The following is a 27,486-nucleotide window of genomic DNA, read 5'->3' on the forward strand; positions in this document are numbered from 1 at the left end:
TTCATTCTTTGTTTTTAAGGCTAGAAGCAGCCTTAACATGTTTATGTGCTGAAGAGAGAGACCCCAGTAAGGAGAAGAGGTGAAGGTACAGCAGAGGGAAGGGAAGCTCATGGGGCATCCTCCTGGAGGAGAGCCAGTGAATGGGGCAAGAGCACAAGAAGGTTGTGTACCTCAGCAGGAGGCAGGAACCCACTTCCTCTGAGACTGAAATGAAGAAAGGGAGACTGCATGCAAGTGTGGATAAATTGGTGTGTAAGAGAGGCAGGAAGTTAGAATATTTCCGATGGCTTCAGTTTTCCTCTTCATAATGGTGCCTGGCGGAAGGAAGGCAAATCTTTATTTATTTATTTTTTTAAGAGAGAGAAAGCACGCATGCAAGTGGGGAGTTGGGGAGGGGCAGAGGGAGAGGGAGAGAGAATCTCAAGCAGGTTCCACACCCAGCGCAGAACCTGCCATGGGGCTCCATCTCATGACCCTGAGATCATGATCTGAGTCCAGATCAGGAGTTGACAACTTAACCAACTAAGCCACCTAGGCGTCTTTTTTGTTGTTGTTGTTGTTGGTCAGATCTCTGTTTATTGCAGAGAGAAAATGGATGGAATTTAGGGTTAAAAGCATGGATGGAAAAACAATGGAAAAGAAATGCCTTCTGTTTTCAGTTGAATAGGGGTCTATAAACTTGTTTCTAAAATCATTTGATTTGTTATTATTATTATAGTCATGAGTTGTGTATCATGGGTCTGGTCCTGCAGGTTAAAAAGCCTGATGCAGTGCCCAGTGAAACCCAAGAAGAAGCTGTTCCTATGAGCTTTAGAGCCATACCAGAGATGGAATTACCAAACCCAGACAGAGCCTCCAGAAAGGAAAGATTTGGGATCACACTGGACTCAAGGGTGGCACAGCTCTACTCCCTGTGCCTTGTGTTCAGCATGTTCAGGACAGAGCAATTGTTCCTTCAGCCACCCATGACTAGAAGAAGGAATTTCTATTACCCTAGGCCAACCAGACCCAGAAGGTTCTGTCAGAGGTCCCACATCTGAGTGGAGAAGAGGTAAAGATAAGAGGGACTCTGTTCCTGAGGTCACAGGCCCTGTGGCCCTGGGACGGTGTGTCATATCCCTATGGGCCTTGAGCTCCAGGGGAGCAGCGCTGAGCCTGGGGTCCCAGAATCACTGTACTAATTAATTAGCCTCAGACACCGACTGGAGCGCAGAGATGCTCAGGGGCTGAGTTGCCCATGGGAACAGAGGCCCCCCCCCCCCCCCCCCCCCCCCCGCCCCCGGGATTCCTGAGCATCAGCCTCATCCCAGGACAGCAGGTGTTCAGGGCACGTCCTGCTGTCCTGGTGGCAGGACCCCAGTCACACTCGATGTCCCTGGTGTTCACTGCTGATGGGAATGCCTCCTGGAGATTGTGACACCAAGGACAGCTGGGTGAGCATAGGTTGACCTGACTTCTGGAAGGACAGAGAAGCCCAGAAATGGCAGAGTCCAGGAAATTGTGCAGCCAGAGAGGAGACAGCCGTGTGTGTGTGTGTGTGTGTGTGTGACCAAAAATGAGGCCCCGAGTCTTAACACTCTCTGGAATAAAAGGCTTGGTCCAGCTTGAGCATTTATCTGGTGTCTCCTGTCTAAAGTACTAGGACCTTTTCCTGGGACCAGTTTCCCAAGTCCCAGGAGCTGTGTTCTGGGTTTCTCCATCTGCTCATCCAATTCCTTTGAATTTCAAATGGTAAGACTCCCTCTTACCCTCTGGGGGTAAAAAGTAATCTATAAGAAGTTGTTGAAGGGTGGACAAACTCCACAGGCAGAGAGCCACTTGCTATGCCCCGAGACTGGGCTTGGGCTATTCAGTCTTTGGGGAACTACTTGCTAAGATTCTCTAAGCTAGCCTCAGCCCTCCAGGCCAGGGTTCTGAGCCTGGGCCTGACGGAGACACCAGAGTCCTGGGCAGGCACCTCAGGTCAAGGGATACCTTTGTCCTAACTCATTTGGGACCTGCTAGAGCTTGCCGCCCGAGTATCTACCTGAACCTTTTTCCTTCTGATGTTTTCAGATTTCTTTTTTTAGGAACAACATGCTTCATGTTGATTACCTGCTGGGTAAAGCCGTACAATACAATGAATCATTTTTGGGAATTGTATGAAATCGTGAACTTCTTGGCTGCTGGCGCTAAGGGTCAGAAGTGGCCACTTCACACTCGCCTCCCCCAACCTAATCTGAACCATATACACACAGAAGTCTGTGGTTCTCAGCTTCGGCTGTAGACCAGAACCTCCTGGGGTTTTAAAAAATACCACTGCTCTACCGCAGACCAATTAAATTAGAATCTCTTAAGAGTACCCAGGCATCAGCACTTTTAAAAAGTGCCCCCGGTGTTTTTAACGGGTAACCAAGGTTGAGAACTGCTGGGCCAGGCTAGCCTTGTCCCGACAACCGTTCATTCAGTGCTATCTTTGTGTCATGGCCTCTAAAGAAAAGGATACCAACTCTGGAGTGTGTGAAGGGGGCTGCTTGCAGCCAGGACCAGCTGGCCTGGGGGTCCTGCCTTCCTGCCCGGCTTCCTGAGGGCCAAGGGGAATCCATAAGGCACGCCTGTAATCCATCAGGTACCCGGCTCTCACCTGTTGCCAGGCTTTGTTTTATTGCTCATGTTGGTGTATTTGGGGAGGATCTTAGTGCAGTCTGAGTGGTTACAAGGTCTGTTTCATTGGACTCTCTTTCACTTTATAGCTTTATTGAGGTATAATGGACATACAATAAACTGTACCTATTTAAGGCATACAATCCAATTAAGTTGTGACATATTTATATAGCCGTGAAACCATTGCCACAATCTAAGGAATATATTTGTCACCCCCAAAAGTGTCCTTTAAGCTTCTTTGTCATCCATCTCTCTTTTCCCTCCTTCCCAGATAACCACTGATCTCCTTTCTGTCACGGTAGATAGTTTTCGTTTTCCAGGATTTTATATAAATGGAATCCTACATATTCATACTTTTTTGTCTGGCTTCTTTTACTCAGATATAGTTATTTTGAGATGCATCCATGTTAGTGCATGTGTCAGTAATTCATTCTTTTTCGTAGCTAAGTTAGTGTCATTTTGTCGACATAATCACATTTTTTAATTCATTCCCCTGTTGATGGACAGACCTGGGTTTCCAGTTTGGGGATATGACAAATAAGGCTACCATGAATATGCGTATGTGAGTCTTTGTGCAGACATGTGCTTTCATTTTTCTTGGATAAGTGACTAAGAATGGGATAGTTGAGTCATATGGTAGGTGGATGTTTACCTTTTCAAGAGGCTGCCTGTTTTCCAAAGTGGGTGCCCCACTTCACATTCCCCACCAGTGTATGAGAATGGTCCTCTTTATTTTATTTATTTGTTTGTTTGTTTTAAGATTTTATTTATTTATTTGAGAGAGAGACAGTGAGAGAGAGCATGAGCAGGGAGGAGAGTGAGAGGCAGGTTCCCTGCGAGCAGGGAGCCCGATGTGGAGCTTGATCCCAGGACCCCCAGATCATGACCCGAGCCAAAGGCAGACACCCAACCAACTGAGCCACCCAGGCACCCCAAGAACGGTCCTCTTTAAACGGATCGAAGAGCCCCTGTTTCCGTCTTCTCTTGGCTGATGCAAGGTGCCTCCTTCTTTCCTCGGGATACACGGGAGAGAGAGGAGGGTGGGAGCAAAGGACCAGACATCTGTAGATGAATGGAAAGGTGGATGGATGTATTCAGTAGAGTTGTATTGGTATCTCTCTTTTTCTCCATCTTTTTGTTTCTTTCCATCTGTTGTAGCCACTGGAGAAGCAGGCAGCGGCCCAGATTATGTCACCCAGGTCACATTATTAGTTCAAGTCTTTTTGTGGCTGAATGATATTTTTAACCCCTCACCTGCAGGTGCCCAGACACCATGCCAGAATCCTGTACACCTGACACTGGGAGGAAGTAGAAGACTTCCTTGTCTCCTCCGCTCCCCGTCCTCACCATGTCTTCGACTCAGGGCAATGGGGAACACTGGAAGTCCCTGGAGTCGGTGGGCATCAGCCGCAAGGAGCTGGCCATGGCCGAAGCCCTGCAGATGGAGTACGACGCGCTGTCCCGGCTCCGGCACGACAAGGAGGAGAGCAGAGCCAAGCAGAACACAGACTCCTCTCTCATCAGCTGGGAAGAGCCCGTCCTAGACTTCTACAGCAAGCCGGCAGGAAGGCAGAAGGACCTCAAGCTCTTACGTGGTCTTTCTGGCTCCGATCCTACCCTCAATTACAACTCACTCTCCCCGCAGGAAGGGTTATCCAACCACTCTACCTCCCAGGGCTCCCAGCCTGGCCCAGATCCCTGGCCCAAAGGCTCTCTGGCTCGAGACTATCTCTACATCTTTGATGGTTCAGATGAGGGGCTCTCTTTGTCGCCGGGGGACATAGGACCGGGGGACATAGATGGCTCTTCCAAGAAACTGTCCCCACCTCCTCTGCCTCCCCGCGTCTCTATCTGGGACACCCCTCCGCTGCCTCCCAGAAAGGGGTCTCCCTCATCCTCCAAGATCTCCCAGCCCAATGACATCAACACGTTCTCTTTGGTAGAGCAACCTCCGGGCAAACTGCTGGGGCGTCGCATCCTAGAGGAGGAAGAGGAGCGGGGGGGTGGGGGTCCGGGACGCCTCCTGGGGCCTGTGGACTATGACGGCATCAATGATGCGATCACGCGGCTCAACTTGAAGTCCACCTACGATGCGGAGATGTTGCGTGACACTACCAGGGGCTGGAAGGAGGGCCGGGGGCCCCTGGACTTTGGCGGCAAGGACAGTCCTGGGAAACCCGTGGCCCGGAGCAAGACCATGCCCCCTCAGGTGCCGCCGCGCACCTATACCTCCCGCTACGCCAACGGGAAAAATAAGACCCCAGGCAAGAACCGCCGGATTTCCGCAGCTCCGGTGAGGACCTCGTTGCGTTCCTTCTGCTCTCCTTTCCAAGCGCCATTCGGGAAACAGAGTAGTCCTTCTTTCATCTTTGTTGTTCCAAATCCAAATCTGCTACCCACTCACCCCGTTAGTCCTCTCCTCCCCTCTGCCCCTGTCTTCTGGCCCCTGGGCCCTGGCTGGGGAGAGGAAGAGGGGCACCAGGAGAGATGGGGCTCCTTTTCAGGGCTGAGTTTTGTGCCCAAACAGCGCTTGCGGGGGGCAGGTGTTTTGGAATCTTGGTTCCTAGCGTGTGCTCACTTCCGGAGGTAAGGATGGTACTGGGCTGAGGGGATTCGTGGGGACTCTGTGGCCAAATGGCCTTGTGGACTGGAGCAGGTTGCTTCTGCTTTCTGACCTGCTTTGCCCAAAGTGCTGCGTGGTGATAGGCTCAATCATGGCATTAACCAGTGTTTAGTGCTCGCTGGTCCCCAGACCCCGGTCCAGACCCCTCAACAATCCTGGACTGGATAGTCCAAGGCACACAGCTCTGGTCTCTCTTGTTCCAAAGCTTGCTGGTTCTTGCTCACTGTCTTCTTCTGTCTCCCTCTGTCTCTCAGTCTCTCCGTCTCTCTGTCTCTCTACCCCCTCTGTCTCTGCCTTTCTCTCTCTGTCTCCCCTCTGTCCCTTTGGTTCTATTTCTATCTCTCCCTCTGTCTCTCTGCCTGTCTCTCTCTCCTTCTCTCTCTCTTACTGTGGGGAACTATACAGAACAAGATTTACCATCTTGGCCAATCTGACGTGTACAGTTCGGTGACATTAGCAACATTCACATTGTTGCCCAGCCATCCCCACCGGCCACCTGCTTTCACAGTGAAAATATTTAGAAAAGATATGCAGTGTGACAATGATCATTTTGCTTTTATCCGTACACAGTATAAAATAGCAAAGTAGCCACACGGAAGTATGGGGTAGGTTCCAGGACAGCTTTGATCTTTTTTCTGGTTTAAAAGAGTGTCAGCAGTATCTCCATGGGTGGGACCTGAGGCCACTTGGAGTTTCACCCTTGGTTCTGGAGGCCCCGACCCCAGAGGGAGTCAAGAGGTATCTTACAGCCAGTGGCTTCCGTAGGAACAGCATTCCACTTCATTCCATCCCTGTTTCCTCCTTATCCATTGTCTAAGAGACACGGGGGCTTTCCCGCCCTGTGTCCCAGCAATTGGGATCCTTCACAACTCTGGGAAAGTCACGTGGTCCTTCCTTCCTGTGCTTCTGCTAAGAGAGTCCCCCAAAGCAGAATCGGCTTCTGGGAGAAGTCACGACTCTGGAGCTCAGGGCTTTTTAAAGGCCCTGCTCCGAGAGGTGGGGCTGCTCCCGCTATTTATAGGGACAGGGAGATTCCTGTTCCCAGCTCCCAGTTCCTCACCCAGAGCGGGGCCTGCTCAGAGTCAGGTCACCCGGGTAGGTGGTCACCTCTGTTGCTCCCTATCTCTCTTGCCTCCTTCCACCACCGCACCCTTCCCCTAACCCCTGCATGTCACCAGGGTTCTGGAGGGAGCTTGGTCCAGAGTGTCCTTGAAGAAGCTAGGGCAGAGCAAAAAGCTCTTGCCAGTTCTTGGGGTGGGGGGGAATGCGGCCTTGGTCGTCCCCCCCTCAGCTCGGGGTGGGGGCTCATCCCACCGGGCAGGGGGGCCTCTCGGACCATCGGCCCATCCCGCCACCCCGCCTCCACCGGGCTTTCAGACAGAGGGACCCTCCTTATCCCAGGCCTGCGGAGCCGGCTCTGGAAATGGTCGGCTCCATATGCCAGCCTGGTGCCCCCGCTGCGAGCCTCTGCCCGGCAGATCCCCCCAGCCGGCGTCGGGTGATGCCACCAGGGCCTGCCAGCCGCGCAGACGTAAGTGGCTTTTGTTTTCTTACGGAGCCAGGGGGTGGTACTGAAGGGCATGGAAATGGCCTTCAGTAGCCACTCTGTTCTCTATCCCCCTCGCCTTCCCCTCCTCTCTCTGTCTCTCTGTCTCTCTGTCTCTCTGTCTCTGTCCCCCCCTCACTTTTGTGGGTTAATTGCTGACACTGGCACTGTTGCTGTGAGTGGGACACAGGCTGGAACTTGGCAGAGCAAGGGCCTCACGTGCCAACCGCCCCCGCCGCGCCCTCCCCTCTGCACCCCTCCACACTCACCCTGGGAGCAAGGCTAATGAGAGGGGTCACTCAGAGGAAACAATTTGGATATTCAGATGAGGTGCTCAGTGGCTGCTGTGGGGCCCTGGGGGCCGGGAGGACAGGAGGACAGGAGGACAGCCAGCGGGGAGGGCGAGAGGTGAGGCATTGCTCCGAGCCCAGGCCGCGCTCCCCGGAAGCAGCTGCCGGCCGTGGCCGCGGTACCGGATGCAGGCTGGGCTCCATCTGAGCTGCAGTCCCCGTGGGCTGGCCTGTCAGGCAGGAACCTGCAGGGCCCCAGCTGCCCCGCCACTTCCTCCTCCCTAGGGCCCCTGCTGCGGGCCTCGGGCCGAGAGCTGCCAAGGGCTTCTTTAGCACTCGCCCTGTGCTGGGAGACAGGGCGCGTCTCGTCTGCGAGAATCCCCCCCACCACACCCAGGTTCCCGGGTAGAAAGTGGGGCCCAGGCAGGCTCCCCGACATTCCAGCTGAACTCTCTCGGGAGCCAGGAGCAGCTAAGCCTTCTCCAGGTTCTCTCCTGCCCAGAAAGCCGCTTTGATGCTTTCTTCCTCAAATCGCGTTGACCGAGAAGGCACAGGCCGGAGTCACCGCCTCCATCTGAGGGCTCTCGGTCTCTCTCTGCTTTGGGTCCCTGGGGCTCGCTGTGGATGCTGAGGCCTTTGTCCTGGGCCCAGCTTCCCTGGGCACTGTTTGGGCAACCCACTGGCCCTGGACCCCACGTGGGATGGAGACAAATAGCTGCCACACCCATTGGAGCACCCCAGAAAGCCAGCCCAGGGACCGGCAGGGCTGCGTGCTGCCTAGCCGGGGCTGAGCTTGTTAGATGCTGGCCGCCCCCACCCCCCCCAGGAGGGGAGGTTTGGCCACATTCTTGTCCATTCCACCCAGACTTCCAGCCTCCGCCAAGGCTGCAAGTTCTCTTTTTTCCCCCTTGGCTCCCGGTCTCCTAGGACAGCAGATAAAGATATTCCCGGATTTCCCACATTTTCCTGTGCCCCTGAATGTTCAGTGCTTAAAAAGCCTCTACACCCAGAGTTTCAGGGTTTAGATCTGGGAGCAGCCTGTGGGAAGGGGGTGCGGTGAGGGAAAAGGCACTGAGTCAGCTGCTCTTCTCTTAAAGGTGGACTCGCGGCGCCATGCTGTTGCCAATGGCCATGAATTGTTTGAGGTCTCAGAGGAAAGAGATGAGGAAGTTGCTGCATTTTGCCACATGCTGGATGTGTAAGAGTTAAAGAATGGGGTGTTGGGGAGGGCTCTGGGGGCTGGGGAGGAGGGCCAGCCCACTCAGAACTTTTCTCTAGGAAGGAAGAAGAGCCATATTCAATCAATCTCAATCCACGGCTATGGGGTATTTCCTACAATAGGTGTTTGTGGGCTTCTTGAAATCTTAGAAGTTTCACATTTTGGGCAAAGTTTATCAACCATTGATCCAACAGGCAAATTATCCCAGTGGCTTCAGGCTCGGTTGCCCTCAGGAGCAAATGCACCCTGGATGGAGCGAAGAGTATATTACCTGGAGCTAAAAGAGAAAGGAAATGGAGCCGGGAGAATTTCCCACTGAATTGAGCACAGAAAGCTTTGTCACTGTAGAACTTAGAACTGTCCCTGCCATGCAGCGGGGCTTGGGAAACATTTTGTAGCTGTAGCAAATGTATCAAGAACATGGCTTCCCAGAGCTGCTTCCCCACTGCCCCAATCCCGGGCTGCAGACCTGGAGGGCCGGGCTGAGCAGGGACAGAAGGGACCTTGGCCTCAGGGTGGAAGGGTTCCAGCAGGTGTCTTCTCAACTGCTCTCTTCTGAAGGCACAGTGAGGATCCTTCTCCCTCTCTTTCTGTACAGCCTTCGATCTGGCTCTGACATCCAAGACTACTCCCTCACTGGATATGTCTGGAGTGCTGTCACCCCGAGCCCAGAGCACCTTGGGGATGAGGTCAACCTGAAGGTGACCGTGTTGTGTGACAGCCTACAGGAGCCACTCACTTTTACCTGCAACTGTAAGTGGGGAGGACGGATGAGTATCCTTTGAGGTGGAGCAGGGATGGCTGTGGTCTGGACTACAGGATCCTTTGACCTCAAGTCCCACCCCACCTGTGGCCCTGAGGGGCAGTGGGGATGCTCCTCTGGGGGACTGGCTCTGGGGCCAGCTTTAGGGGCCCACGGTCATTTTCCCCAAGCCCAAACTGTGTGTTCGCCTGCTTTATCTGGATAGCCGTGGTGCTGGAGAATGTTTAGCCAGGAATAGGGCGATCAGCGTGGGGATGCTGAGCCCCACCTTCCCCGGTTCCCCCCATCATTGCTCCCCTGCCCCACCCCTTACAGGTTCTTCCACTGTAGACTTGCTCATCCACCAGACTCTGTGCTACACCCACGATGAACTGAGGGATGTGGACGTGGGGAACTTTGTGCTGAAGCCCTGTGGGCTGGAGGAGTTCCTGCAGAAGTGAGTGAACTGTGGGGAAAGCGGGTAGGAAGCGGCACCTGCCTTTGGCGTGGTAGGATTGTCAAGGGGCTTCCTCGGGGTGGTGCTGGGCTCACGGCCTGGGGCTGGTAGCCCCTCCCTGATCCCACGGCTGCTTTCTGGGCACACGCACAGCCACGTCGCACTTTCCCCAGGCACTCTGTCTTCCAGCAGGGCTGGCCGGCTTCTGAGCCAAGTCTGCTGTGGAAAGAGCTTGGAGCTGGGACCAGGCAAAGACTAAGTCATATCTGCTTGCAGACGTCTGCGTGTGGAGAGATGTGGGTGTGGGGCCGAGGGGCGGGGAGGGGACTGTCAGGGGCTACTTCTCCTAGATTGTGTGTCTTTATGGTCAGGGGCAGATGGAGGACTGGGCAGAAGTGCCCTTGCGGAACTTAGGGGAAAAATTACAGTTGCTCCCTCTTCCCCGTTTCCCTGCCAATAAGCCTTTCCCCCACTGGCATGTGCAGCTGGTTATCCAGCAAAGGCTTACGTCCAGCTCCTCTCTACCCAGTGCCCTGGGCAGCAGGCAGCCTCCTAGAAAGTCTGATGTGGACCAGCTACAGCTCTGCCCCTTGCACTGCCCTGGGGCTCTGGGTGCTGGGGTGGGAGTGGGAAGGAATACACCCTTCTGGGAGTAGGGCTGTGGGCAGGCTCTAGAATCAGCCAGAAGGCAGCAGATAAGGAAAAAAGAGATATGCTTTCCTCCCCAAGCCTCTGGCTGCCTACTGCCCACTTCCCCTGGCCACGCAAAGAAAGCAGGCCTTGGCGGTGGGGAAAGGAGGGGCCTGGGTCTCAGTTCTTAGGAGGGCTGGATGAGCACCACCACTGGCTCGAGATGCAGGGATGCTTCACCAAAGGCCAGAGCAGTTCTTGACTGGTTTCTTTCACCTTGGGGAAAGGAAGGGCAGGGCCCTGAGTGGCACCGCCCCAGGAGCACTGTTCAAGTGTGTTCAATGTGTACTCACCTTCCGTAGAGGCGTAAGAAGGGGTCCTAGACTCAGGGTCTCCTGGCAGAGAGCACTCCAGGCACTGTTGTAAGGGAACAAGGGGCGTAATGGATCACACCAGTATGGCTGGTTTGGGTTCTAGCTTGCCACTTACTAGTTGTAAAACCCTGATCCTCAGTTTCTTCCCTAAAACGTAGTAAGGACTGCATGTAAGAAGGCCGCAATGAGCAGGGAAGGACCAGCCCAAAGGGAAGAGAGATGGGGATCCAGATCAGCTGGATACTGTCCTAGTCCTTGAGCCCCCAGGGCCAAAGATGGTAGACAGGCTATCAGGTTCTGACTTCCTGCGAAGATCTCGCTGGAGTGTTCAGTGTGAGGTGCAACCGGATCAGTGGTCCTAGGGTCATGCCCCTCCCACTCTAAGCTGAATGCACACAGAGGAAGGCCTTCCACAGAGAAGGTCAATTAAGTCCCCAGGGGACCCCAGTGTCCATGACTCATGGTCCCGAAGCTCCCCTCTTCCACGGAGGCTCTTCTCTTCCCTCCCACCCAGCAGAAAAGCCTGGACCCCTGAGTACCAGACAGCTGCCTTGGGTGGGGGTGGACAGACCCTCTGGGGGTTCCAGAAAGCTGCTGGCTCCCAAGGAAGCCCTGTGGTTTCCTACCCTGGCTGAGCAGGGGCTGATGCTGAGGGGGCGTGGTAGGTCCAGGATGCAGGCTGCTCTCAGATAAGAACCTTGAGACGGTCCCAGGGGAGGGCTGGTTTCCTGCTGCCTCCCCCACCCCTACCACACTCTTCCTTCCTCCTGGGGCACTCCCACCAGACCCCCCTTGCCCAGCCTCTCCACCCCCATGGTTTAGCTCCAGCTCAGCCTTGGCAGGTTGGGGCCTAGATCTGAGGCTTGGCCCCTCAGGATGTGAAGAACCCCTTCAGTCCCAGCTGGACCCAGACCGGTCTCAGGCCGCCACCTCTTGGGTTGCTGCACAGACTCCTCCCCTTTGCTCCTCTCCTCTCCCCTCCATTTCTGGCCTAGATTCCCAGCTCTGCCGAGGAAGGAAGTCCCTTTCCGGCTTCTGTTACCCAGCTGCTGGGACCCGGCCCAGGCCTGCAGTGCTGGTCTGCAGGACAGACTCCCTCTGCCCCTTCTCCTGGGTTTCCTTTCTGATTATGATGTGATTTGGGAGGGAGGAAAAGGCTGGGTCACAGAGGGACTCCCGAGGCCTCCTCTGAGACTCGGGTCAACAGGGTCTCCTGTGTTGTCACTTAAGCAGTGAATGGCCTGCAGGTGGGTGTTGGTCAGGAAGTCTGTAGAGATGTGTGTTGTATTCACAGTCGGACAGGACCCATGGATGAAGGGGTGAAGAGATTTTTTTGGGCTCGGGAATAACAGACCTAGAATCTTGGTGGGTTTATTTGGTTGGCCTCAGCACCCCAGTCGCCGATGGTAAGGGGGTGGGAGACTGAGCACCACAGGGTGGGAAGAGTGTCGCTCAGTGAGCTCCATTTCCCAGCTGGAGCACAGGTGACTTCCAAAGTTCCTGTATACCAAAGCTGAGAGAATGGGGTTTAATCAACGCCCTCCCCCGAGAAATCTCTGTACCCAACTCCCTCCAGAAGGCCCACCCCTGGAGCAATCGGTGATGATGATACAGATAATAAATGCCTAGGAAAGTCAGCGTTTATACAGACCAAGGTTACGTGTATTAGGTGGCTTTTCTTTAGACAGACTTCTGTTTTTTCCCCTGAGCTTTACAAGGACATTTTCCAGGAGCCCAGGTAGTCCCCCCCTTCACTGCCCGCTTCCTCTTATTTCTCTCTCCCCAAGGTTAAGGTATACATCTCCCTTCCCACTGAGTGCCCGGGGTGTTAATGGTCTTGTCCCCCTGTTCCACCAGCAAGCATGCCCTGGGCAGCCACGAGTACATTCAATATTGCCGCAAGTTTGACATCGACATTCGGCTACAGATGATGGAGCTGAAAGCTGTACGCAGTGACCTGGCCCGGACGGTTCGTGCGGGGTGGGGTGGGGGGGGGGGTAGTGGATGGCTGCACAGGGATGGGGAGGTGGGGTGGGTAGAAGGTGATACAGAGCACATTCAGTGGGAGTAGGGTAGGAGCGCCGGGTTATGATAAAGGTACCGCTCCTCTCTGAATAGGATGCTTCTTACACAGGTGAATGATGACCAGAGCCCCTCCACCTTGAACTACCTCGTCCATCTGCAAGAGAGGCCAGTCAAACAGACCATCAGCAGGTGAGCGTGGGTGCCATCTTGGATGTGGGCCAAACAGGAACTGGGAGGGGACCCCAACGGATAACTTGCTTGCCTTTCTGCCAGTGCCAGGGGTTCTTACAGGTGTCTGGGATGAGACCCAAGAGTATTCTAGGAGGAGATCCCCACTCTAGGGTGTGTTACATCTCTTCCCTCTAGTACTTTGCCATCATTCTCCAGGTGAGGGGTGGTGAACCTATAGAAAGAGTGGGAACCCCTTTAAACTAGAGCCCGAATCCTGAGCTGTGGGGAAGGAGGGAGAGAATGGGTCTCCCAGTACCTTGGGCCTGTCCTGACCTCTCCTATGACTTTTCCCTGTCCCCAACTCCCCAGGCAGGCCCTGGATCTTCTGTTCGACACATACCATAATGAAGTGGATGCTTTCCTGCTAGCTGATGTGAGTATCCATCGTGGGGCTGGCCCAGCTGCCCAGAGCTCCTCCCCTGCTTTCCCAAAGTCATCCTGGGATCAGCCAGCCCTAAAGGGATCTGGAGTAGACATTGAAGATCTATCAGCAGAGCACTTCTTCCCATTCCCCTAGCCCATGGGCAAACCAAGGCTGCTGGCTGTTGGGCAGTTGGCAAGAGGGGTTCTGCTCCTCTGTGGAAGCAGGTCAAGAACCATGCCCTGATCCCTGTCTCCGGAGTAGGGCGTCTCCAAAGCTAAGGGACATAGAGATGTCCCCCCGGCTCCTGTACTTGAATGTGCACCAGAGTGTGCATCCTATGAGCAATGCCCAGGAACCTCTGATTTGAGACGCTCTGATGTGCTGGAGTCACAGGTAGGAAACCGTCAGGAGGTGAAGGGTCCCAGAGGTAGGCAAGGGCCGGGACTCTCCTCACTTGGATTCTCGTGGAGTTTTAAGCTGCGAAACCATGTGAATAAACATTTGCCCCAAATGTCATGAAGGTTTAAAAAAAAAAAGGACAGCGATCTTCAAAACTAATCCCTATCTCATGGTTCCAGTGCACAGTGGTCATGGACTCTTGCCTTTGGGGGAGTTGAGCATTATGTGTAGCTCAGTCCTCCACCCACCACCGGAATCCCTTCTCCGGCAGCCTCTCCTCCATGCCCACGTTTACCGGGATGAGCGGGAAGGTCTCTGAGCACCTTTTGTGTACGAGTCTGGCTCTATGTCAGTGGCTGCTGTGGGTAGAGAAGCATAAAGATTGTCTTAGCCTTTAGGGAGTGTGTGTTCCTGCTAGCAAGACAGGATAGTAACACAAGGCTGTTAGTAGACAGAACAGGGTGGTTATGAGTTCATCACGGGCTCTTGGAGAGGGATAAGAAGACCGGCCAGGGGGCTGTGAGAAGGAGCTGGGTGTTCGCCGGTCCATGATTTGAACTTCCGTAGGTAATCAGGACAGGACAGGTGAGGTGATTCCGAGTGAGAAAACTGCAGGAGGCCAAGTGCAGAGGAGAACGCATGGGTGTGGCCTGCCTGTGGTGCCTTGGCATCCCCCTGGAAGGTCTAGGTGACAATAAGAGTTGTAAGGCGGCCTGGGCAAAGGGGCCTGAATATGGTCTCCAGCTTCCTTGCTATTCCCTATGGATTGGTTTTATTAAAACTGCATGTCTCTGGGGGATGTATGTGTGTTATGTGTTTGTACAGTAGCTGCCAGAGGGAGTCTGGGAATCAGAGGAGGTTCAGGGAGGATGGGCGAAAGACCTAGAAGCCTGGGCATGGCTCATCTAATTCAAGAGGAGCGATTGTTTGCTAATGCTGGATGTTTGAAAATCAAGCATGGGAGTCCACTCTTACTCCTGAGGGTCATGAAGCCCTACTCCCCACAACCCGTTCCTTCAATAGTGTGGGTGCTGGGGGCTGAGAGTGCTCGCCTGCCAGCCTCGCTGTGCCGCCTCCCATAGGGGGATTTCCCACTGAAGGCCGACAGGGTGGTCCAGTCCGTCAAAGCCATCTGCAACGCCCTAGCCGCCGTGGAGACCCCTGAGATCACCAGCGCCCTCAACCAGCTGCCCCCCTGCCCCTCCCGTATGCAGCCGAAAATTCAGAAGGTAACGGGGCTCAGAGCGCTAATGTGGGGGAGGAGGAGAACAGTAGTCACAGGTAGCTGGGTGACGAGGTGCCCACTTACTCAAAAGGTCCTCTCTCCACCTCCATCTTGCAAGTTTGGAATTTACCACAAGAGTTCTTGTGTCCCCTCTTCCTGAGGATGAGGGCAGTTGAGGGTCCGCCCCGGCACTGATTGCGAGGAACCCGGGCTGGCAAAGGCTTTATTCATCATCACCGAGGCATTGCCTGGCGCTTTGCATACCCGTCAGGGTGCAAAACCAAACCCTCCCCTGAGCCAGGGGCTCTGTGACTCCACAGTGGGGGCCGCATGCTGAACACACAGGGCCAGCAAGGTAGCCACCGTGACCTGGGCTGGAGTGGCCCGAGGGTGGGAGTGTCTCATTTGGGTGGACACGACTTTAACCTTGGTCTGGCTCCCTCTGTCCATCACGTGGCTCTGGTATAAACCGTGATGAGGTCTTCTCTGGGGATTCTCTCTCTGCGCCTCACATTTCAGGCCAGTCTGGTCCAGATGAGCACAGCTGTGGAAAGCCCTTCTTCCAGCTATGCCAAAAAAGGCCACAGCCCTGAAGCTCCCCTCCCTCTCCTTTTCCCCCAATAGGATCCCACTGTCTTGGCTGTGAGGGAAAACCGAGGTAAGGGAACTCCTCTCTGTCTTTATTCAGCGGGGGCAGCTGAAAATAGGTCTCTGCCCAGATTCCTTTTTCTCCCTGGCCCTTTGATTTATGGGTCCAGGTCTGCGTGCGTGTGTGTGTGTGTGTGTGTGTGTTTTCCAGCTGGAGAGCACATTTCTTTCCACAAAATGTTTTCTCATTATTTTTACTAGTTATTCCTGTGGTGTCCCTGGGAGATGGTGATGAGGCGATATACGTGGGAGGCTGGGGGTGGTGAGGCAAAATTAGCCCTGGGCTCCAGAGGAGAAAACTCTCACTAGGGTAGGGCTGTCATTATTCTTCAGGAGGCTCATGACACCTGTATTTCCAACTCAGAATGGGCCTGCGGAGAAGGTGATAAAGAATTTTTCACTAGGAGTGAGTCTTTCAAGCGGAACTTTGCTCTCTGGGATTCTTGGTCAGTGATTCCCAGTCTTTTGGATTCCATGAATTAATAACCTGCCCCACAATGCATTATTTTATTTCATTTTATTTTAAAGATTATTTATTTATTTGAGAGAGAGAGAGAGAGCACAAGCAGGGGGAGTGGGAGCAGAGGGAGAGGGAGAAGCAGGCTCTCCGCTGAGGAGCCTGATGCGGGGCTCGATCCTAGGACCCTGGTATCATGACCTGAGCTGAAGGCAGATGCTTAACCGACTGAGCCACCCAGGCACCCTGAACAAAGCATTTATTTTAAGGACCAACATAGAAATTGTCTGCTTTTCTTTTGCCAAGCAATGACTTTTAAATGATCATTTAATGATGATTTCCCACTATTTCCCAAAAGAAAAGACATTTTAACACAAAATAAGTAGCCCTATGTAAAAATAAGGAGAATGTTTAAAATTGAGTGTTGGGCGCCTGGGTGCCTCAGTCGGTGAAGCATCTGCCTTCAGCTCAGGTCGTGGTCCCAGGGTCCTGGGATCGAGCCCCGCATCGGGCTCCCTGCTCCGCGGGAAGCCTGCTTCTCCCTCTACTCCTCCCTCCTGCTTGTGCGCGCATGCGCGCGCTCTCTCTCTCTCTCTCTCTCTCTCTCTCTCTCTCACGCTCTCTTTCTCTCTCAAAGTCTTTATAAAACAAAACCAAGGAGACCCTGATATTTAAAACGGTAATAATAAAATTGAGTATCGTTTTGTGAGAAGCTCATGACATGATTCTGCTCTTTCCCCCTCATTTCACCAATGGCTGGGTGAACCTTGTCGTGGCTGTTGGAAACCGACTGGCATTTGGGGACTACTGCCCTGGGGTACACCATCCTCCCCAGTGCCATGGCAACAGGATGGGGCGCGCTGAGCCCTTGTGACCTTTCCTTCTGACCCGTTCCTTTCACAGAGAAGGTTGTGGAAGCTCTGACGGCCGCCATCTTGGACCTGGTGGAGCTGTACTGCAGCACGTTCGATGCGGACTTCCAGACGGCCGTGCACGGGAGCCGCAAGCACGATCTGGTCCAGGAGGCCTGCCATTTCTCTGGGCCCCTGGCCTTCACTGTCTATGCCACCCACCGCATCCCCATCACCTGGGCTACCAGGTGAGCCCAGGGCTGAATGTCCTCCAGGGAGCGAGCGGAGTGTGACTTTCAGATGGCTTCTCCCTGTCTGCGTGCAACCCCACTGTCCTGAGTGGACGGTCTGAGGCATTGTGGTGCACCAAGGGCCTGATGGTGGGGGACTGTGGGCAGGGACATCCCAAGGAGAGGCAGGAGGTGCCCTGGGATCGGAGAGGAGGCTGCAGTGGTCAGATCCTGCCAGGCCCCCTCAGAGCTGGTTGCATCGGCATCCCTGCCCCCCACCCGTCCCAGGCCAGCTGATGGAGACACTGCGACAGATGGCGGCTTCCCAGATTCAGTGCCTGCCCCAAGGCCAATGACTGCACTTCCCTGCAGATGCACAATGGGAGGGGGGTGGGGAGGTGGGAGATGACCCTTTGTGGGCAGTTCCCTAGGCCTGCACGGGTGGGTGGAGGGGGAGCCTTCATTTGGTAATCCTCAGCTCCTCCGCCTGGTCCCTGGCATCCAGGGCCTGGGGGAAAAGGCATTTGGCTCCACCTCCCTCCTTTCCGGACCCCCCCCCCCTTCCCCCTCTCTCTTTGTTCCTCACTTAATGTATTCCCCTGGGCGATTGGCGGAGAACAAAGGAGGCAGCCTGGGAAACCAGGGCCTTCTCTGACCTCTTCTGTCGGGCACCTGTCACGAGCCACAGGGACCCCCATGTGTTGGCATTCACGTCGGCATATGTCGATTTCATCCCCCCCACCCTTGTCTCTTGTGCATGCGCACACAGGCACCCACCAACTGTAAGGAGGTGGCTGTGCGGGCTGGTCCCCAGTAAAGGGAGGAAAACCGTGGGCCCAGCATGGAGCCTGAAGGTGGGCGGAGGGATCCAGATCCAGTTGCTTCTCCTGAAGCTTTCTCAAATCCACTTTGACTTTTGTGTCCCGTGGCCCCCAGGGAACAGGGAGGAGTCCTCACAGGAGAAATGGAGCTTGGCATAGGCTGGGTGACTGTGATGGGGTTTGGAAGCTGAGCGTCCTTCTTCTCTTTCTGTTGTAGCTATGAAGATTTCTACCTCTCCTGCTCCCTCAGCCATGGCGGGAAGGAACTCTGCAGCTCCTTGTACACCCGAAGGGCTCACTTTTCCAAGTACCTCTTCCACCTCATCATCTGGGACCAGCAGTAAGCCCTCCCCCTGGGCCCTGGGCCGCCCCTGCAGACCCCACAGAGGGGCCCACACCTGCAGTACACCAGGCCCCACCACGAACCCTACCTACACAGACCCTCAGCCTCTTGAGTCTCCGTTTCCTTAACCCTTAGATGGGGTCAAGTACCATTTCTAATGCACAAAGGCTCTCTCTGTAAACCATAAAGGATCGTATAAAAGTTCGTGGTTGGCTTTCATAATAATTCATCGTCTTGATCTTGTCTCCTTTTAAGGTTTAACTAGCTTGAGGGATTCTCATCCTCTCCCTTCTTCCCCAAGTTTCCATCTAATACGGAGAGGGGTTGTGCTTTTTTCCTTCTAGGAGGGAAAGGGCAGGTTGTCCAGAGGAAAGAAGAGTGGGCTGGGAGCCACAGGAATAAGCCTCTCTTTCTAGCTCTGTCTCTAGTCCTACATTCTCTTTGGCCTCTCTGTGCCTCAAACTGTAAAGTGGGGCCAATTGTTTAATTCAGAGGCCATTGTGGCATTGAAATGAGATAGAGTATAAATATAAGTATGAAACCACAAGCACAAGGTGGTAGTAATCAGCATTTATTACCAGCATTTGCTGTCGGGAAGGTAGGCGTCTGCCAGGCAGGGCAGGAGGGAAATGGAGGCAAGCACGTGTCGGCGGGGAGGCACTGCAGGTGTGTGCCCGCCCTGTGCCCTTTCTGTGCTGCGCCCTGCCCTTCCTCCAGACTGCCAGAAAGCCCCTTGTTTGCTGCCCCCAGCTTCACTTCCCCAGACTGGCTGTGTCTGAGTCCTTATTTGCAGAGCAGAACTAGAACTTCAATATTTGGAGTGCAGATTAGAGGCCGAGCAGGGTCCTCGGGGAGGCCAAGATTGCCAAAATAGGCCGAGGCAGAGTCTGTGCAGGCACTGCGAGAGGTGGGGTATTTAACAGACGGACAGCTGGGAAGGCAGGCCCTTCTCCTGTCTTCACACCTGTGTAAGTTACAGAGTAATAAAGCGGTACATAAAGCTTTCATCAAACAACCACTGGGGCCAGAGAGACTCTTTGGAGGCAGGGGATGGCTGCCTCCGATGGCTTTGGAGTTTCACCATCACCTTCCGCCCCGTGGGCCTCGATGACTTCGCTGCCAAGGGGGTCGTGCAGTCAAGTGCTCCAACCCAGGCAGACCCCACAACATTGGCCCAAGCCTCTCTTCCCATAGAGTCTCAGCGGCATAGAGCCTGGCCTGGCCTGGCCTGCCCTACCTCGGCCTGCCTGCTCTGTGGGTCTCCTTCCACTCCCTGTCTTAGATTCAGCCTCGAATCCCAAAGGGCTGGTCCCTGCCTAGAGCCTGTGGAGATTTCCTCTCCGCGCTCCCCATCCCCATGCCCCACAGAGGCTCGTGGCACCTTCATGGTCAGGATCATGGCATCTGGGAGAAGACGCTACAGTGTAGGGTTCAGAGCACGGGCTTGGGCGCACTCACCCTAACTATAGGTGGAACCTTGGGAAGTAATAGGGCCTCACTTGTAGGGCCGTGTGAGAACTTCTGGGACATTGCAAGTAAAGTGCATGGCACAGTAGCCAGCATGTGATAAATGCTTTCTTCTTCATCCTTGTCATCTTTTTAGCTGGGGGAGCCTTCTCAGTTCCGGTTTCCCTGTTCCAAGTGACTGACACAATGACTGGTACACGGAGATATTTGTGCATGCAAATCCTATTTGCATAGCCCAGTCCAGTGCAGAAGCCTCAGTGTTCCGTAGCAAAAAGCACACAATGTGTACACACATCACACAAGTGAAGCTGTGTTCCGCTCTCCACTGAAGAGGAACCCAGGGTCGAGGTGTGCACCGTTCTGAGGTTGCGAGTAGCAAAACCAGGACTGGAACCGGCACATCCCAGGAGTCCTTCCTGGAGGAGGTGGCCCTTGTGATGTGACGTTGAGGAATGGCTGCAGAGGGAAGGAGAGGGGTTTCTCAGGCAGGGAGGAGGTTCAGGCTGCAGTCAGTATACTGGTTATCCTGACGGACCCCGGATGATGGTCTGTGGGAGAGGTTTTGGAATGCTAGATGGACTCGAGGACTGAGGAGAAGGGGATCCTGGCTGGTTCTAAGGGTTGTGGCTTCCTATTCTCTTTGCCTCCGGATGCACAGCCAGAAGCCTCTTCTGGGCTGACAAGAGAGGGGTCAGCACCAGCCCCCTCTCCACTTTGCTGTGGGGTCAGCTGACTGTCCTGCCTCCGCAGTACTGGGATCAGCTCACTCTCAAAATAGGCCCAGCGGCTGCGCTCTGCCATCCACTAGCCAAGCCCGGGCCTCGCATGTCTGCTGGCTGCTGGAGGGGCCCTAATTATAGCCGTGGGCGCCCAGGGTACAGCAGCTGGGACAGCAGGGCTCTGCCAGTCTCTGGCGGGTGGGAGGGAGTGCCTCACTTAGGTGGAGACTTTCCTGCAGGAGTGAGGGGCAGCAGTGGAGGGAGGCTGCTTGATCGGGGGGCCCCTCAGAACCTTGGGGGTGGCCGCCCTGCCTCTGTGCCCTCTGGCGTAGAAACTGCCCTGGGCTGGCCAGGAGGGCGTGACAGTGTGGACTTTGGCCCAGGGACAGCTTCCCCAGAAGGTAATGTGGGTCCTCCCTCGCTTTCCACAGCTCCCCTCCTCTCTTTCCCTCACCCCACCCCAGCTCCTTTTCCTGAGCTTGGAGGGAGTGGCTGGGCGTGATCTGGGCAGAGGAGCCCCCGGAGAACACATCTGGACTGGGGTGGTGGCAAGGCTTACGTGTCTCAGTTCTTATCATCGCTGGCCAGTTTGCTTGCTCTCCCCCCAGGGACTTTGGGAAGCCCCTTCTCTTTAACCCTTTGGTTTTGAAAATGTTTTTGGGGTGACAGCAGACCATGTTGTGCCCTGGGGGTTGAGAGAAGAAGGGGACAGGAGAGGACAGACAGTGGGAGGACTATTGGGGGAGGGTGGCCTGAGGGCAAAGAACACCCTGCTGCCTCTTCCTCCTTGCTTTTTCAGCCTGGGAAGTGGGGGAGGGATGAGGATTGTCAAGAGGACTTGCAGCTTCTTGGTGACCCTCTGCAGAAATCCTGAAACCGGGGGCGTGTGGCTTCACTATGGGACCTGTAGTCGTCGGAACTCTGAGATGGCTCTGGCTACCCAAGTTCTGTCTGGTCACCGCGGGTGGCCCCCAAATCGGGATGTTAGGCCCACTGTACTGAGAGGCTGCAGAGACAGCAGTGTGCTTCTGGGCGCATCCCGTGGAGGTTGCGCCTACCGTTTGGGACCTGTCCTGGTTCCAGGCTTCCCCAGGGAGCACATCTGATATCCCGAGAGGCAGGTCGAGTTCTCAGCCTCCGCTCGGCTTCCTGGGCCACCTGTCCCTTGACGCCACAAGGGTGGCACCTCCTGACTTGGTTTCCTGTCCTCCCCAGGATCTGCTTCCCCGTGCAGGTGAACCGGCTGCCTCGGGAGACCCTGCTCTGTGCCACACTCTACGCTCTGCCCATCCCCTTGCCTGGGAGCTCCTCCGAGGCCAATAAGCAGCGGCGTTTGCCGGAAGCCCTGGGCTGGGTCACTACCCCACTCTTCAACTTTAGGCAGTACGTGGTTCCCACGCCAGTGGCTTCTTGGCCTTGGAAGGGAAGGAGGGGGATAGAGGGGCCTGGTGCTGCGCTGGCCAGTGCCCCTTGGGACAGTTGGCCATGTGGGGCTCACCCACAGAGTCCAGAGGGCCCTAGCTGGGGGACCAAGGCACAGGAGTAGAGACCAGGACAGGTGATGTAACCAAGAGCTTCTGGGCAGGATGGGGCTGGGGGCGGTGTGTGCATGCGTGGAAACAGAGTGCTTGGGTAACGTCATCTGGCCCTGTCACTGGAAGGGCCTTAGAGGTCATCTAGTCCACCTCTCTGCCTCATGGGGCATCCCCACCACCAGGTCATCCAGAGGCTTCCTGGAGGGGGTGTGCTTTTATAGGACCTGGAAGAAGGAAGAGCCTGTGATCTAAGAATGACAGAGTTGGGTGGTTGTTTCAAAGGCAGATTTTTGGATGGGGGAGCAGGAGGAAAACCATCGTGTTTGTTGGCTCATTCCCCTCCCCTCCATTCTCCTTAGAGTCCTGACCTGTGGTCGGAAGCTTCTGGGCTTATGGCCAGCAACACAGGAAAACCCCAGTGCCCGTTGGAGCGCACCTAATTTCCACCAGCCAGATAGCGTCATCCTGCAGGTGAGACCCCAGCCCCAGGACCCTCCCTCCTACCCGCTGCTCAGGACTGCCCAAGAGCCAGCTCTGAGTCTTCTGCCTGAAGGTTTGGGCTAGGAAGTAAGAGAAATTGCTGACACGTTGGGCACAGGGCCCTGATGTGATGGAAGCAAACGGGTGAATTTGGTTGGACCCGGGGTGGGAGGGTGAGTTCTGTGGAATCTGTGTGCCATCTCCTGGGGGTTAACTTTGATTTCAAGGAGGCCGAAGGCAGGGCCTGAGCACCTGCACCGCCCCCCCCCCCCCCCCGGCTCCCCGCCCCGGGCTCAGCAACTTGGAATCCTTTGTATTGAGCCCACGTATTACTGAGTCTGATAAAATTTGAGCTGTCCCCTCTTGGGGCCTGAGGGGAAACCCCCCGTGCAGCCAGCCACCCAGTCGCTCCCGGAGTGGACCCACCCTCTGGGGAGAGGAGGAGCTGGTCAAGCCCAAGGTCTAGTTACTGCTTTCTGGCTCCCCTTTCTTATGATCATGAGATGCTTTGGAATGGAATCTGGAATATCAAAGTGGACATAGCATGCAATAGAATGATACAGAATGAAAGCTCCAGAGGCAGGCATTTTTGTCTCTCGTAATTAACCAGACTCAATGCCCAGGACCTAGAACATTGCTTGGCAACGTATCAGGGTTCAATAAATATTTGTTGATTGAGGGAACATAGGACCCACTCCGCTCTGATACCCGACTTCATAGGATGAAGATCCTAGAGCAAGGGCATCCGGGGCCACAGGGTTGAGAGTCGGGAGGGCCCTCACCTGGCATGTGGTCCCACTTCCCATCAGGCAGCAGTGCCTTCCAGGGCCACCCTTGAAGGCTCCCTGGCCTCAGCTTGGAGGTTCCCAGTGGCTCAGCTTGGTGACACTCCTGTTCAAAGTTCTGGCCTGGGGCCGGGCCCCCCCCCTCACCTGGCTACATCTCCCCCCAACCTCTTTCTCACTTGCCCATTCTCCTCTCACTCTCTCTGTTTCCTTCTCATTTTTTGCTGGAAGTGACAATTGGAAGGGGCTTTCCCCAGAGTCCCAAGTTCCCACGAAGTCCAAAGGGGTATTTTACAAGCAACCTGCAGGGAAGGAAGGGAGGGAAGAAGGCAGGACCTCCGGCCTGAGACGGAGGTGCTGGAGAGCCGGGAAGGTGGCGGCTCACCTTCTCACTCACTCACCTGCCTGTCCTCTCTCCCCACTTCTCTGACGCTATCCCCCAGATCGACTTCCCCACCTCAGCCTTCGACATCAAGTTCACCAGCCCCCCTGGAGACAAGTTCAGCCCCCGCTATGTGTTTGGCAGCCTCCGGGAGGAAGACCAACGGGTGCTTAAGAACATCATGCAGAAGGAGTCCTTGTACTGGTGAGGCCCGGGGCCTTCCCCGTGTGTGGCTCAGGCCCCAGTCTGTCTGACCTCTCACCCGCCAGCTCCAGGTTCCCGCCCTCCTGCTTTGGGAGTAGAGATGGGATGGGGTGGGCATTGCCACGGAGGCAGGACGCGGTGGAGAGAGGGCTCTGCTGGGGCAGCCTCCAGGCTTCTCCTGAGCTGACACTAGGCAGAGTGGTGAGACCAGGGTCAGGAGATTGATTGGATCTAGGAATGCCCATCCCCACAATGGGGACCTGGCCCAGACTCGGCTTGCCAGAGGACCCACACCCCAGATATGCTGTCTACTACTCGCTATCCATGGGGGCAGCTGGTTCCTGTCCTTACCACCCTGCCCCCACCTCCTGCCCCTTCCACACCCACAGCCTTTGCATTTCTCTGGCCCTGTCACTTTCCAAAAAGGATCAGGTGTCGGGGCAGGCCGGCAGCTCTCAAGGGTAAGCAAATCCAAGCTGATGTCATCCTTGGGGCTGCTTCTCTTACCAGGATTGGAGGGGGAGGGGAGTTGGAGGAGCTGGTGGGATGGGGGCTCCTGCCCTGCCTGCTTGTGTGTGTGTGTGTGTGTGTGTGTGTTGGAGGGGGCAAGGGAGATGGGGCTCATCCCCACCCAAGGAGCCAGCGTAGCTGAGTGACTACAGATCCCCCTGCCTGCACTCCTCTGCTGACCCCTTGCTTCATTAGCCCCTCAGCTCCCTTCTCCCATTAGACACCTGATCTCAGGCAAGGCTTAATTCGCTGTGGCTTCTATAAAACCTCCAGCTGGCCCGGGAAAGCCCCAGAGGCTTCTCGGCCATCCAGACCCGGACATGTGGGGACCACTGCCCTCTGGTGGTTTGTCTTGAGAGAGGCGCTCTAAGGGCATCCGCAGGAGCGGTGGCAGACTGGGTGCCCTTGACCTGTGCATTCTGCCTCAGTCTGAGATGTTCCCTGAGATGTCAGGATCAAAGATAAGATTTGGGCCCTGGTGCCCAAACGTTGCTTCACACATTGCAGTCACCTGGGGATCTTTTAAAAATACCACTGCCTGGTTTCCCCAGACATCCTGACTCCCTTGGTGTCGGTGTGGCCCGGGCATGGGGACTTTATAAACCTCCCCAGGTATTTGTCATGTGCAGCAAAGTTTGGGAAGCACTGAACTGGAGAATGTGTAGCATTCTTTTGGAGAGTAAGTTCCCTACCCTGTGGCTGACAGTGCTCTCGCTCACCTCCCCTGCAACCCCCACCCGCAGGCTCACGGATGCTGATAAGAAGCGCCTGTGGGAGAAGCGATACTATTGCCATTTGGAGGTGAACTCCCTCCCCCTGGTGCTCGCCAGCGCCCCCAGCTGGGAGTGGGCTTGCTTGCCCGACATCTATGCTCTCCTGAAGCAGTGGACCCACATGAATCACCAGGATGCCCTGGGGCTCCTGCATGCCACGTGAGTTGTAACACCCACCTTTCCTTGACCACGAGTCCTTCCAGAAGCCAAGGCTTGGCACTGCGCACCGCTAGCCTGAGCCAGCCCTGGGGAAAATGGTAAAGTGGACTAGGAAATTCAGGGCATCTTCGCTTCTTTTTTGCTTTTTCTTTGCCTCCTTTCCCCACGGTGTGACATTAGGAACATTTTCCAAGCATACTTGGAAACCAAAAACTTTACAGTGAACATCCATGTACCCGCTACCTAGATTCTAACCATTTTAACTATTTGCTATATTTGCTTTCTTGCGTGTATATCCCTCTATCCAACCGTCAATATCCATCTTATTTTTTTTAATACATTTCAGTGTAAGTTGCAGACATCATACCTCCCTCTAAATACGTCAGCGTATATATATCATTAACTAGAACTCAATGTTTGCTTGTTTGTTTTTTCTTTTGAGGGAAAATTTACATATCAGGAAATGCCTACGCCTTACTTGTACGTTGGCTGAGTCTTGACAAGTGCACACCCCTGGGTGACCCAAACCTTACCACTTAGTTCGACTTTAACAGCCCTCTCTTCCCTCTTTCCTTCGGAAGGGTTCTCTGGGGACTTGCTCCTCCCAGTTTCAGACCCCCGGGGCTGCCTTTTCCAGATGGTACCCAGTATTCTTGGCTTCTTTCTTGCTGCTCTTGGTAATTAAACTGTACGTGATCCATGTGTCTTGCCTTCGGGACTTTTTGAGACCACATTTTTGCTAATCTCTGCTCAGCTAAACTCTGCCATGGGGTACTGGCTTAGATAAAACTCCATGATTCTCTATTCTCCACCTGGCTGGCTTTGCATTAAAGGATGGTACCATCATGTTTTAATCCACATAAGGGCTCTTCGGTGACAGGAATTTCTAGCACAGTGGGAGTTGAGGAAAAGATTTTCAGGAATGGGGTTGAAGACTTTGTCCAGTTTTCTTTAACTCATACAAGGAATGGAAGTGGCCACCATCCTGTTCCTCCGTGGCCCCATGCCAGCTCTGACCAGGGGACAGGGCCGTTCTTAAGGGTTGCTGTCCAGACAAGGAGCTAAGGATTTTTCTAGTGGCTTTGGCAGACTCTGAGGGACCTTGCCTTTTCTCCCGCCGTGTCTCTGAAGCCCGGCTGTGAGGGTGCTGGCTCACTCCTGGGCTGTAGAGCCTGCAGCTGGGGAGTCAGGGGGCTGGGCTCTGTTTTGCAGCTTCCCGGACCAGGAGGTGCGACGGATGGCCGTCCAGTGGATTGGCTCGCTGTCGGACGCTGAGCTCCTCGACTACTTGCCTCAGCTTGTGCAGGTGGGCGGACCGGCCTTCCCTCCAGTTCTGAGGATCCCTCCCCCGGCCCCAAGTCCGTGTGCATTCTCCTTGTAGAGCCCAGGGTCCCCAGTGGGATAGTGGGAGGTGTAGCTGACAGGCAGGCCATATAGCCTTCTCTTTCCCCTAAACAGGCCCTGAAGTACGAGTGTTACCTGGACAGCCCCTTGGTGCGCTTCCTCCTGAAACGAGCCATCTCTGACTTGAGAGTGACTCACTACTTCTTCTGGTGAGCTGTGTGTGCAGAGGTGGAAGGCAGACATGCGTCCTCGGCTCAGGAGTATTTTACTCTTTGGTGGGCAAGGATGGGGAGCTGAGCCGTCGGGGTTCCAGGACGTTGCTGACTTACCGTGTGGCTGCAGGCTAGCACTGTTCCCCGCCCCCCCGGGGGGGGGGTGTCAGTCCCCAGGGGACAATGAGGATTATCCCTGGCCCTCCTTTCCATCTACACTCGGCAGAGATAGAAAGGAGAAGGGAGCCACAGAGGGGCTTTGAGCTCTAAATCAAGGCAGAGTGGGCACAGACTGGGATCCAGATGAACACCTCTGTATGAGCTATGCATACAGAGTCTATTTTTCCCTCCCGGGCTTGGGAGGGGTTTTCCGGGGAGCTGGAGCAGCGTCTGACCCCTCCCCGCCATTCCACACACCCTTGCTGGTGATCCCAAGTGTCCCGACCCCCCCCTCCCTTTGCCTTGCAGGCTCCTGAAGGACGGCCTCAAAGACTCTCAGTTCAGCATCCGCTACCAGTACCTGCTGGCAGCCTTGCTGTGCTGCTGTGGCAAAGGGCTGAGAGAGGAGTTTAACCGCCAGTGCTGGCTCGTCAATACCCTGGCCAAGCTGGCCCAGCAGGTCCGAGAGGCCGCCCCGTCTGCGCGGCAGGTGAGGGGGGCGGAGCCGCCTCTACCCGTTTCTGGTCTCGGGCTTTTGTAACCAGCCGTTAATTCCTTCGACGTCCTCAACGGCAGGATGGCACTTGACCGTCTCTGATTTAAGGACTGGAAGGAAGGAATTCTGTCTCTAACCTACAG

The 27,486-nt window shown here is 55.0% G+C and overlaps 1 protein-coding gene across 5 annotated transcripts in view; it reads left to right on the forward strand.

The window, feature by feature from the left end:
- PIK3C2B (phosphatidylinositol-4-phosphate 3-kinase catalytic subunit type 2 beta) overlaps positions 1–27,486 on the forward strand; it is a 66,185-nt gene that overhangs the window by 18,593 nt on the left and 20,106 nt on the right. The window contains exons 1-20 of one of the 5 annotated variants that reach the window (XM_035010246.1): positions 6,226–6,361; positions 6,668–6,797; positions 8,200–8,300; positions 8,920–9,074; positions 9,400–9,520; positions 12,382–12,493; positions 12,659–12,738; positions 13,090–13,153; positions 14,626–14,772; positions 15,393–15,426; positions 16,777–16,972; positions 17,993–18,115; positions 21,520–21,687; positions 22,199–22,310; positions 23,548–23,690; positions 24,080–24,151; positions 24,944–25,132; positions 26,345–26,438; positions 26,591–26,685; positions 27,157–27,337. In XM_035010246.1, the coding sequence (XP_034866137.1) occupies positions 6,690–6,797; positions 8,200–8,300; positions 8,920–9,074; positions 9,400–9,520; positions 12,382–12,493; positions 12,659–12,738; positions 13,090–13,153; positions 14,626–14,772; positions 15,393–15,426; positions 16,777–16,972; positions 17,993–18,115; positions 21,520–21,687; positions 22,199–22,310; positions 23,548–23,690; positions 24,080–24,151; positions 24,944–25,132; positions 26,345–26,438; positions 26,591–26,685; positions 27,157–27,337 (2,295 nt within the window). In that variant the 5' untranslated portion in view covers positions 6,226–6,361; positions 6,668–6,689. Of the gene's footprint in view, positions 1–3,903; positions 4,937–6,225; positions 6,798–8,199; positions 8,301–8,919; positions 9,075–9,399; positions 9,521–12,381; positions 12,494–12,658; positions 12,739–13,089; positions 13,154–14,625; positions 14,773–15,392; positions 15,427–16,776; positions 16,973–17,992; positions 18,116–21,519; positions 21,688–22,198; positions 22,311–23,547; positions 23,691–24,079; positions 24,152–24,943; positions 25,133–26,344; positions 26,439–26,590; positions 26,686–27,156; positions 27,338–27,486 lie in introns of those variants that run through there. The other 4 variants (XM_035010242.1, XM_035010245.1, XM_035010244.1 and 1 more) reach the window with 4 other exon arrangements.

This window comes from Mirounga leonina, unplaced genomic scaffold, assembly GCF_011800145.1.
Source record: "Mirounga leonina isolate KUSES-001 unplaced genomic scaffold, KU_Mleo_1.0 Mir_154, whole genome shotgun sequence".
Lineage (NCBI taxonomy): Eukaryota > Metazoa > Chordata > Mammalia > Carnivora > Phocidae > Mirounga > Mirounga leonina.